Genomic DNA, 12,071 nt, shown 5'->3' with positions numbered 1-12,071 from the left:
GCTTTAACCTCCAGACCAGAAGCGGATGGAGGTGGATTTAAGGGTTACGTTACACCCATATGCTTCCTGTCATGTGGAAAAGAGGGAATATCGTTTCAAACAGTTCGCCTGCGACTGTTCATGACCAATTCCTAGAAGCACAGAGTCATTATCTAGCAGCCGAAGCGTAGTTTGACGGTAGAGTTTATGGCTCACAGTGAGCCGCGAATCTGATCTCTGCCTGCTAGCTCTGCTTTCAATTCTGAAATATCATTTCGAGTAGCTTAGAAGACCGTTTAGAGTGCTAGTTGAGTCAGCGGTTGAGCTAGCATATTTGTTTGCTGTTCAAGTTGATATCGACCGTTGTTTGTCCGTCTCGTGCGCTGCATGGCCTAGCAACACTTTCTCATAGATGTAACTCTGGCACGTACAGAGGTTGTTGCACTTTTATTTTAATTAACGGAAGCGTCTTTTAAGAGCAGCAATAGTTCGGAAACCCTTTAGACCAAATTTTAAGTCCTTAAACATCTGGGAGATCACTTAAATTCATTAAACTGATCAGATTTTCAGATGAAATGTGGTTCATGATTCTTGCATCGATTTGGTAGAAGAGTTTTGTGTCTGTAGGAAAGGAGGAGATCCTAAACGCGTTTGTACATAATGTAACTTTTCAATTGTTCATAGCAGAGTATGTTTTTCTCCATTTCAAACGTGCTGCCTCTGTTACAGGTTTCGCGAATCCTGCAGAATTTGTCTCAGACGGCGTTAGAGATTAGAGTGTTATTAATCAGCGCTGAGATTCTATAAGTGACCTTATAGTATCTTATTACACTGAAACTGGATACTGTATGCTTCTTGATAGCTTGTGCTCCTCTGAAAGGCAAATGTTCTATTTTTATATGTGCAACAGTGACACCATTTTCATGTTTGCTCAGCCATTGATTTGACTTCCTCTGAAGTTCTCTGAGGTCAGCTAGAATCCAGGTAAAGGTAGTGGTCCAGCACTAAACAACCCTCGTGTGTCTGGTTTACTAAGCCTTTTCCTTTTCATCGCATGTTTGTGTGAGAAGTATTCAGTATTCGGAATGTTTTCAAACCTCCTAGGAGGCTCTCGCTGTAACAATTACATCCTCATCAATTTTTTTTTGTTTGTTGGAAACTTTTATTACAAATATTAAATCACAAAGTGTAGTACTTACAGCGCTTTGTATCTTTAATCAAACTTCTCATTCGTGTGCTCATTTTCATGCAGTTCACTAACCAAGTGAATTAGAAATTTGATAATACAAAAGATTACTGTCCGTGTAATGTAAGGATGTTACAAAGGACTTTTAAAGCATGTTTGATGTATCACAATGATAAGTTTAGGAACATCGACTTTATAAGATTATTCATACAGCTAATAAACCTGTTGGATGTTTCTGGTACGAAAACAACAAAATGTAGAAAAAGCTACTAATGGCTCATTTCATTTAGAACATGCATTTAGAACGGGACAATTTTTGTAAGCATGTACAATAATAGCATCAACCTTACCAAGAATGTAATCTCCACGGAATTTCTTGTCATACTGTATATGTCGTTGGTAAGATATACAGTTCATTTGTATTCCTACCAAATTTCTTTTTAGACTGTAAAATAAAAGTAAGTGTTTTTGTAAACACAAGCTCTAGTGAGCAGTATATAATCGGGATGCTCAATCAAAGTGCATGACCTTCAGCCTTAATGTTTATTGTGTGTTAGACACATAATCTCTCACAGTGTCCGGTTGTGTAATAGATGTGTCATGTCTGAGCTACACAATGACCTGCCTTTAGTAGGCCACAATATGAAGTTGTACAGGTCTTATGAATCAGTGTTGTTACTGTTAACTAAAACTATTCAAATGCTTTTCATTAATTAATATATAAATATTGGATGAAGAATGCAATTAGAAATGTTGCTTTGGCAAATAACTAAAGACTAAAACTGAAATGACAAAAGCAAAAAAAATTACTAAAGCAAACTAAAAAGTTAATTCAAAATATTAATAAATACTATAATAACAATTTTTTTATGTGAAATGTAAATTATTTGCAAATCACAATACATTTTGTAAATTATTCCTCAATGATTCAACTTAAATGATCCTGTTGCCTTTTGTGAAAAACTGGCAGGATAAGCCAGCAGATCATTTTTTTCATGGATAATTCAGCCAAAACAGCCTCTAGGATGTGCTGTTTCTGATGTTCTGTATCCAGAAATATCAGTACAAAACATGCCTTTATACATCATCCCAACACCACATATGATTGTAGCTAGAAAGCAGCAGTCTTAGTGCAGCCTAAAAATTGAAAGTGACAGTCTGTGTAAGAATCTTTGTTATCGTTTTTTTAGGAACACAAATGAGGGAACGGCTTATCCACAGCAGCATGTTATTTCTGCTGCATCCAATTAACCTTCCACTAATCCAGTGGCTTGTGGAGCCAGCAGTGGATCGTGGTCAAATACAGGCTATCAAAGTGTGGAAAGTCACTCTAGATGTGCATGCGAGTATCAAAGTCGGCTAAAATATAGAACTGATAAGAGTAATAGTGGTACACAGCAGTACAACTCGGATACAAAAGTCCTAAGTGTACAAACAGGCATTAGCTGTGTTGAGTGCTGCTATGCTCAATCTTGGATGCAAATTTGTGTTGCATCAGTTGGGAAATATACTGCATTGATTCCTCAGACAGTAAGATTACTGTTCAGCACATGTAACTGTGAAAGGGGAGGGAGGAGTGGAGAGAGAGAGAGACAGAAAGAGACTAAGGGGATTAGGAGGCTTCTCTCGAAACGGTGCCCATGCCAGTCAGAGCATTTTCCGATGGAAGTCCTTCATCTTCACTTTGAACTGTTGGTGAATTCTCTAACAAGAGACAGATTGGATCACAGAACAAGTCAAGTGAAGAAAAAATGGGATAGTTTGTGTTAAAAAATGATGGTTGGGCATGTATATGATAATCAGAAACCAAGGCTGGACTTAAGTACAACCGGTTCTTGAAGAGCAGAAGATATGAAATCAAAAAGGTGCCTCTAAAAGATCTTTAACTTCTGGTTCCAGTGTTTTTCTTCACGTCATACTCTTACTTGCATCAGGAACTGGTTTTTAGTATTACCATTCACTATGTGACAGTCTCATTCTGGATCTGACACGGTTTTTGCTTTTGTGTTCCACCTGTTGGATAGTTAAATGGTGCTAATAACTGAGAATGGTGTACTTCTGGTCAAAGATCACCAATGCGGCACCGGCCACAACCGAGCGAGAGACTGGAACAATGAGGAGTCCTCCATACAGAGCACCACTTTCGTGGAGCCGACAGAGGACTCTTATTATGCAGATGATGAAGACCACCATCCTTATGATGATGATGATGACGACGACGACGACGTCTACCAAGAATTTGAGGAGCTGGACTTTTCAGAACTACCAGACACCAAGAGCATTGTGTCTGAAGATTCCTTCTACCCACCTGACGATTCGCTCAACTTTGAAACATGTCAGGATCCTGAGAGCCCAGAGCCAATCAGCTTCTTTAAAGCGTGCTGCTCTAACAACGCCATCATCGTCAAAATCATGATTAGACAAGGTGTGACGGAGGAGGAGGTGCGAGAGACGGACAAAAATAACAGAGTAAGTATTGCTATGGTTGTGAAATGTATATTTTCTGTGCCACCAAACTGCCACCCAAACCCTGCCTTTAGTCAGACAAACAGAAAGTCCCGCCCCCAAACTCACATCACTGGTTGAATCAATGCTGTTAGTCAGGATACGCAAAAACTGAGCCTCACTGTTGAAAGTCAAGCTCTACAGCTACAAATGGCTTAATTTCATCTCTCTACATATTAGGCTCAGATAAGTGTATTTTAATCTGTATGATCTTTTATTTGCAAGAGTATAGACAGGTTAAAACACCAGTTGTCACTGAATATCAAGGCTCACATTTGACTCATAGACATCTCTGAAAATATTTAAGTGGTCTTAAAAGATAAAAATATCTAGCGAATCGGTCTTTGGTTTAGCACCACAGGTAGAAATATTATCAGTCATAAGAATTCAACTGCAGGAATGTACTCATGCAGTGTGGGAAAATCTCTATCATTACCATTGCTTTGAGTTTTCTGAATACTGGAACAATGAACATTATAATTTCCAGAATCTATTCATTCAAACTTTGTGTTTAAAGAGTAGATTCTTGACTAGCAAAAGGCCCTTCTCTACCCTCAGCTATGAGAAGCTTACAATTATGACAGTGTTGGTGATAACAGTGTCATGTTTATGCAAGGCTATTATCATATCAAAGAGTCTTTAAGCATGCATGATCCACGCAGTGCTCCTCAGGGAATGAGCTCATGCGCTGATGCTGTCTCCTTCCTCCATAAATATCGACATTGCGCTGAAGTGAGGCTGAGACTTTCATCTGAACATAAATATGACATTAAAAGCACAGTCTATAGAAATCTGGCTTGGGTGGCAACTCTTAGCAAAACATGTGCCTTCTTGACACATGGTGGAATTGTGTTGAGTCTATAAATATTGGATTGCAGTGACGTTTTCATTGACATGACACCCACCACATAGTCAATATGCAAATGGAATGGTCTTTAAGTCCAAGAGTTTACAAACTGTTATTTTAGGAAGAGGGTCCCTCTCAAGGGAATCATCACATTCAGTGGCATCAAAAAGTTTGAAACCCCTGTACAGATAAAGTAATATTAAATAAAATAAATGGATAAATAAAATAACATGCAAAAACAAAAAAATGTTTTCTTGGTAAATGCATGATATAAGTTGAATTACTAAAATTAAAATATAATTTAAATATTTATGAATTAAAACTAAATAAAATAAAACATTCAATGTAGCATAAAACTACTAAAAGTAAAATGGAAAAAAAACCTATAAAAATAGAAGCTAATTCAATATATTAATAAATTCAATATATAAAATACAGCTAAGACAACACTAATAGGGCTAAATTGGATTATACGTATTCTCAAAGATTCAAAGGTTTTCTAAGTCAAATCTTTGTCTTGACTTCATGTCCAGTCGTGATGATCTCTTAGCCAGCTAAGCCCTGAACAGATTTTTTTTTTTGACAAAAGTTAAAACACATCCTCTGTTTAAAAAAAAAAAAAAAAATGGACAAACAAATCATAAATGTAATTTTATCCACATCAAGTTCAGAAACTCACCACACAAACTTCAAAACATCAATGATAAAACAACCACTTTTTTACTTCCCTTCTAAAAAATACTATCAACCTGCATCTCTTGAATACCCCCAGGTATTCTAACAGAGCTAGCATATGCTAACATATGCTAACAGAGCTAGCATATAAAAAAAATATCCCCCCCCCCCCCCCATTTCACTAAAAGGATATATATCATTACTACCTGCCCTTGTAAAATAACAGTGAACCTCTCTTACAAATACATAATATTCCAACAGATACTTTGGAACCATTTTCTTTAATATCTTAAACACCATCATCAGTTTAAAAAAGTTTTTCGAATTTTAAAAAACTTATTTTCCTATTTTCCTTTCTTCAGTTCATCTCAAATGCATCAGTGGATGTACTTCCAAAATAACCCTACACAACTTATTTTGAGCAGTCTGCAATTTATTTTTTAATTTCTTTGAAATACAGCTATAACGAAAAACTGCAGCATAATCAAAGTGTGACTGCACTAATGCACCAGCCAACATTTGTAAAGTTTCAGTATCTAAGAAAGCTGCCTGTCTTGCTAAACATTTTATTCAATTACAAATGAATGAGGGCATTTTTATATCATTAATATATAATTAAAGAAGTAAAGGACCTAATGCACTCTGTTGCGGAACCCCATATGAAATGGTCAACCAAATGGGACGGACAGGTCAGACAGATGGGGGTTTACATTGCAGTCCAAGCAGATCATAATCAAGTCTGAGCTTTCAAAAGGCTCTCAAAGATGACAAAATACTGCCTAGACAGGGAATTTTTTTCCTGCATGCCATAGAAATGCAGAATTTATAATGTGAGCGTAATTTCACTCAAACGAGTCTTGCTGTAGGCCATAAAAGCCTAAATTTAAATCCACCAAAAAATTGTTACGCTAAATTATATTCGAGAATTGAGATGACTTCCTTGCTCAATGAATCATTTGAACTGAAATTGAATTGACTACCACTAAACGGGTCTGTCTTGCTGAAAATAGAGCTGTAATAAATGAATCGTCACCTATTGCCCCCCTCTTTTGTGCCTCCACAGTCACTGAGACCATGTCGGTATTGAAAAAGATAGTTTGCCATACATTGCTGCCTGGTACAAGCATTGAATAGGTTAATAAACCTCTTATTTAACTATTCATTATTTTTGAAAGACGCTCTATCTAGGACTGTACGCTTGGTCTATGACTCAGACTGTGCAGTTTCAATGTTCAATGTTCTGAACGCGAACAGAAACAACACATGCATAGAAACAAATGGTTACTCACAGAGAGACAGAAAAACACTTGTTTTCCTCAGAGTACTGTGTGGCAGTAAAAGACATGTAGTCGTCTTTTAAGATTCTACGACCCATTTGCATGTAAATGTCTCCTAACTAACTCAAGCCCTGATCATTTGTTTAATACAAATCTTATTCTACAGCCATTAGCGCAGGGGAAATTATATGTGCTGCACAGTTAAACAGCACCATTAAGTGCTAACATTTAATGATCCTGTTTATCAGTCTCGGGGATGATCAACCTGTTTGCAGCGCTGATAATTAAAACAGAAAAATGGAAGGTTTTTGGTCGAGGATTCCTGCCGTCTGTGGGATGCACATCCAGTTTTAGATTTCACCTTGAAGTTTGTATTCACCTTCACTGTTGAACTCCTGTTGATCTCAGGAGGGGGAGCTTTAGGAGGTTAGAGAGGCTTTCCTTTACAATCATCTTACGACAGCGTGACATTTCGCTTCCCTGTCAGACTGTGTTGTGTAATCTGATATGATCCCTATGAAGTGTCACTGGGATCCACTACTAGGAGAAATTGCTACGTCTCATACATTACTGGCTATGGCCTGCAGTAACCTTTAAAACTGATCTAGAGACAGACAATGCGTCCTAAATTGTGTATTAAAAAAAAAAACTCCCTTAGCTCCACATCGATTGCATTATAGCAATAATCATATTCAGTTTCTTGATATTCTGGGGTTAAGAACCATAAATGCCAGCAGAGAAGCGCTCTGAGCCCAGAGGGAACTCCATACTAAATCTTAGCTAATAGTCTTTATGGGGCTTACCATCTGCCTGTAGTGCTCTATAATCACTCACAATCTGGAGACACACAAGAACATCAAACTGTTCTGTACTACTAAAGTAATGCCTCTGACCTCATACATTTGTTTTTATTTTCCCGTGACCCTCACTCATCTGTGCATTTTAGATTTGCTGAACTGTTTTGTGATTTTACATATGGTACTACACTCAGAGAGTGTACACTCAACAGATATTGACAGAGGTGTTCTGGAAGTAAAAATCCCATTTATTTTCTCCAAAGGGGGATTGATTTTTAACAATAACTTAAAAAACTTTGAAGACACACCTTCTGGGAGCTACAATGTTGTTTAATTGAATTGATATGCTTTTGTTGAAATCATCAGCCTTTAATATATATTTTTTTTTTTTTATGATCATGTTTAATAGTGGAAATCCTGGTGAAAATACAGTCATGGCCAAAAGTTTTGTCAGTGACATAAATTTTGTATTTTGCAAAGTTTACTGCTTCAGTATTTGTAGATTACTTTTCCATGTTTCTATAGTATACTGAAAATGATAAGCATATCATACGTTTTTTAAAGCTTTTACTGGCAAAAAAATATGAATCAATATTTACAGTGTTAACCCTTGTTTTTCATAACCTCTGCAATTTGTTCTGGCATGCTGGATATTAGCTTCTGGGGCAAATCCTGACTGATGGCGATCCATTCTTGCCTTATTAATTCTGAGAGTTAATCACAACTTGTAGGTTTCTGCTTGTCCACTCGCCTTTTGAGGACTGACCACAGGTTCTCTATGGGATTGAGATCCGGGGAGTTGCCTGGCCACCGATCCAAAATTTCAATGTAATGATCTTCGAGACATTTCTTTATCACTCTTGCTTTGTGACATGGTGCTTCATCATGCTGGAAAATGCTCAGATCTTCCATCACCAAATTGATCATGGATCATTGTCCTTGCAGGACGTTTTTGATACCATTCTTTATTCATGGCAGTGTTTTTGGGCAGAATTATGAGAGAGCCCACTCACCTGGTTGAAAAGCAACCCCACACATGGAGGGTCTCAGGATGCTAGACTGTTGGCACATCACGGGAATCATGGTAGCATTCACCTTTTCTTCTCCGTCGGAAGGGAGCTTCATCAGAGAAAATATCTTTGCACCAGTCTTCTGCTGTCCAATCCTTGTAATTCCTGCAGAATTTCAGTCTATCCTTGTAGTTCTTGATGATCCGGTCAAAGGTGCAATACTCTTTGTAACAATTTCCTTGCATGTGAGGCCATTTTGATGCAAAGTGATGATGGCTGCACGTGTTTCTTTGGATGTAACAACTGCTAACAAAAACCAAATTACTTCTTCCCTCCTTTTATAGCAATCAGTCTGCTCTTAGACGAATTAGTATGATAGTGATTAACCTGACTAGTACTCATTCACACTTTCACATGTGCTGCTGATCTGATTAGTCAATTCATGTTAGCTGGTAATTTTGTGTCTTGATCAAAACACAGTGCCTTCTTTTTTTTTTTTTTGTGAAAAGTTATTTTTTGGCCAATGAAGCTTTAAGCAATTATTTAAAATGCATCTGATTACTCTACACAATAATCTAGAAACAATATGAAAACGCCACATCAGCTTAAACAGCAAACGTCTGTCACTGCCAACACTTTCGGCCATGACTGTACATAATCCAGAATCCTCTACCAATCAGAGAAATGAAACAAGCAAATTAATAACCAAATGAGCTCTGTAGTCCCTGCCCACTCCCATTAATCACTGCGAATGAGGTCACTGACTCAGTCACTATATTTTGCATTATCTCATAACTTTTAAACGATTACCTTTTAAAACCCCTATGGGAAAACATGGTCACGCTTTAGTTTAGAGACAAATTTTCACTATTAACTAACTATTGACTAACTTTTGCCTCAATAAAATCCTGCTTATTAATAGTTAGTAAGGTGATTGTAAAATGTATGAATGGGGTAAGATTCAGAGATCTAAAATATAGTTATGCAGAAGGCGGCATTAATATGTGCTTTATAAGCACAAAAAAAAAGAAAAAAAAAGAAAACAAAAACGCAAATATGCAGACATGCTAATAAGCAACTAGGTAATAGTGAGAATTTGTCCCTGAAGTGTTACCAAAAATACTTTTCTGAACCAAACCCTACTGAAAACATGGGGAGGCACTGTTGCACGCTTTGCTTTTTGCATGCTAACCTAGAAGATTTTATTTGGAAATGCATTTGTTTTATGAAAATGTTGTATTTAGAATGTCTCACTTCATCTGTAATACCGTAGAAATATGCAGTAGTCACAGTAATACTGACTGATCTAACTATAGGCTCCACTTACCAGTCTAAATATGCTTCTGCATTTACTCTGAAGATCATGATATCATCGACCTCATAAATAAGCCCACTCAACCTCTCCTGCCCTCAGAGTCCCTCCAGAGCTGGATGTGGAAACTCATCCTCCAACAATCCCTGTCCTTAAATGAACTGCTCTATAGTAGGGTTCAACCGCTTCAATGTCTCTGCAGTTTGCACGTTCAACACTTTCTTCAGTAGTAATGACTGTTGAGATGACTCATATTTTTCCTCTCCACTTACAGACAGGTCTGATAGTGGCGTGTTACCAGGGCTACGTGGATGTGGTCATTGCACTCTCTCATTGTCCATATGTGGATGTGAACTGGCAGGATAATGAGGGGAATACTGCTCTCATGACTGCTGCACAAGCAGGTAAGGGAAATGAAGGCATAAACTTACAATCAACAACTCCCAGTAGATCCCTTGGGCCTTCATTTGGCTGTTCTATGTAACAAGAGCCAATATTTTATCCTTTATCATACTCAGGGTTAAAGTTGTGATGAATCAGAAGTAGCACCAAATCTTCTCTTCGGAATTGGGGCAAATAGCCAAGTGAAAAAGGTATTGTTTAAAAAGGACAAAAATTAGGATGAGATCTTGATTCAGATAGGCAGTGGCGGTTCTACATTGAAATACACCCTGGGCGAGACCCCTTTCGAGCATATGTATGAGGCCTGAAACCAATCTCGAAATATCCAATATGCATGCATTTTTTTTCCTGTTTACATGGTCATAAAACACATCCGATCTGTGTCACATAACGGTATGAGCAAAAAATCTGAATTGGGTCACATTAAACTGACAGTATAAACATAGCCAAAATGTTGCTTTGTGTAAGTGTCTGCCAAATTGTAAATGTATTCTATGTCCTTTTGAATTATAGGTCACAGTACGATTACCAATTACCTGCTGAACTACTTTCCCGGGCTTGACACTGAGCGCAGGAACTGCCATGGCTTCACTGCGATGATGAAAGCAGCCATGCAGGGTCGAGCCGAATGCGTACGCTCTCTCATGATGACAGGTACAGTATCTATCATCAGCTGAAAAATTCATATGGGTTCCTAATTTAATTCATGCCTACGTAATAATCCATTTTGTTCCTTCATGTGGGCATTAATTTTCCCTCATTGATGTTTTTTGTTATGCAGGAGGAGACATTGAAGCAAGGGACTTTGGCCGTAAGCTGACACCACAGGAATGGGCCCTGTTCACGGGCCGTTATGAGACCGCCAGACTGATGGCCCGACTGATGGAACAGCCATGTGCCGAACAGTTCTGTGACTCTTACCACATGGAGTGGCCTATGCTAAGCGAACTGGTAGCTCATTCAAAGCAGCCCAAATCCTGCTGGAGAAAGTTCTCTGAGTGCGTCTGTAACTTGTTTTCCATCAACATGAAGACTAACCCTGTGGACGAAGGCGCCATGGACTACACGGTGCGCATGACTACAGCGCTGGCCAGTCCATTCATAGCCACTGCCTGCCACACTGTGTGTCCGGGCAGCCCTCCGTGTGTGGGAAAACGTCGCCCTGCTGTCCAGGACATCATCCGTAAACAGCGTTTGGCTGAGCTGAAGAACCTGGGGCCTGAGCGCCTCAACAACTATAAGCGGCTCTTCCAGAACTCCAGGGTGCTGCTGGTGCCGAAGAAGCAGGAGCGGCGCGCCAGTCTGCAACCGCAGTTACTCCAAACTGTCGCGATGGCCTCCACCATGGCCCTGCGGAGAAGCAGCCTCCTGCCACTTCATATGATGCGCAGGAGCAGCGTGCGTCCTGGGATGGTGGTTCCTAAAGTCATGCTGTGCAAAGCACCTCCTTCCACATACACCCCGGAGCCGCCACCGTCCAGAACTTCAAAAGACTTATTGCACCTACAGATCCCTAAATGGAAGTACAAAGCTCTGAAGGAGGAGAAGAAAGCGGAACGCATGGATAGGTTAAGACTGCCAGTTGGGAGGAAAAAGTGATGTGGCTTTTGATGCCAAAGTGTTTTTAAGGATTTTTTTCTACTGTGAAGGCTTATTGTCAGTGTGAGAGTCATACACTACCCTTTTAGACTGCTATGTTCTATAAAATTTGGATTTTTACAATATTTGCTCTTACTGATACATTTAAGGCATAATGATTCTAATTCATAGTAACGGATAACAAATTTAATAGCTTTTCTGGTTCATTATCTTGAGGCAATTCATACTTGAAAGTTTAAGAATACTAATTTCTGTTTTTCATATTGCTCTCAAGACTGAATTTTAGAAAGGGAGTGTTATATAAAAAAGCTGCTAAAACATTAAACAGCATTGAAGGAATAGCCTACTATATTTGGTCTCGACATGTTCTCTTCTATTACCTCTATTTATCTCTTTGAAAGTTATTAATACAGTATTGAGTCTGCATTACAAAACATCAATTGTTTTGTTGACTTTCTAAGATATTCACACAGAAACTATTT

At 38.5% G+C, this 12,071-nt stretch overlaps 1 protein-coding gene across 1 annotated transcript; it reads left to right on the top strand.

The window, feature by feature from the left end:
* Window positions 1–2,983: 2,983 nt before the first annotated feature.
* Window positions 2,984–11,662, top strand: LOC113045736 (ankyrin repeat domain-containing protein 33B-like). Its single transcript, XM_026206342.1, has 4 exons — window positions 2,984–3,634; window positions 9,863–9,992; window positions 10,504–10,644; window positions 10,772–11,662. The coding sequence occupies exons 1-4, from the start codon at window positions 3,194–3,196 to the stop codon at window positions 11,587–11,589; spliced, it is 1,530 nt and encodes a 509-aa protein (XP_026062127.1). The 5' UTR covers window positions 2,984–3,193; the 3' UTR covers window positions 11,590–11,662.
* Window positions 11,663–12,071: the final 409 nt, after the last annotated feature.

Source organism: Carassius auratus, chromosome 27 (assembly GCF_003368295.1).
Source record: "Carassius auratus strain Wakin chromosome 27, ASM336829v1, whole genome shotgun sequence".
In the NCBI taxonomy this organism is placed as follows: domain Eukaryota; kingdom Metazoa; phylum Chordata; class Actinopteri; order Cypriniformes; family Cyprinidae; genus Carassius; species Carassius auratus.
The sequence above is the reverse complement of the archived record's forward strand: the minus strand, read 5'-3'. Positions and strand labels throughout refer to the sequence as shown.

What these genes read in the sequence shown, in the direction of transcription:
- LOC113045736 (XM_026206342.1), top strand. Translation starts at nt 3,194, where the DNA reads ATGGTGCTAATAACTGAGAATGGTGTACTTCTGGTCAAAGATCACCAA. An exon ending in CATGACTGCTGCACAAGCAG is followed by an intron (nt 9,993 to 10,503) that starts GTAAGGGAAATG and finishes TTTGAATTATAG; the next exon opens with GTCACAGTACGATTACCAAT. An exon ending in ACGCTCTCTCATGATGACAG is followed by an intron (nt 10,645 to 10,771) that starts GTACAGTATCTA and finishes TTTGTTATGCAG; the next exon opens with GAGGAGACATTGAAGCAAGG.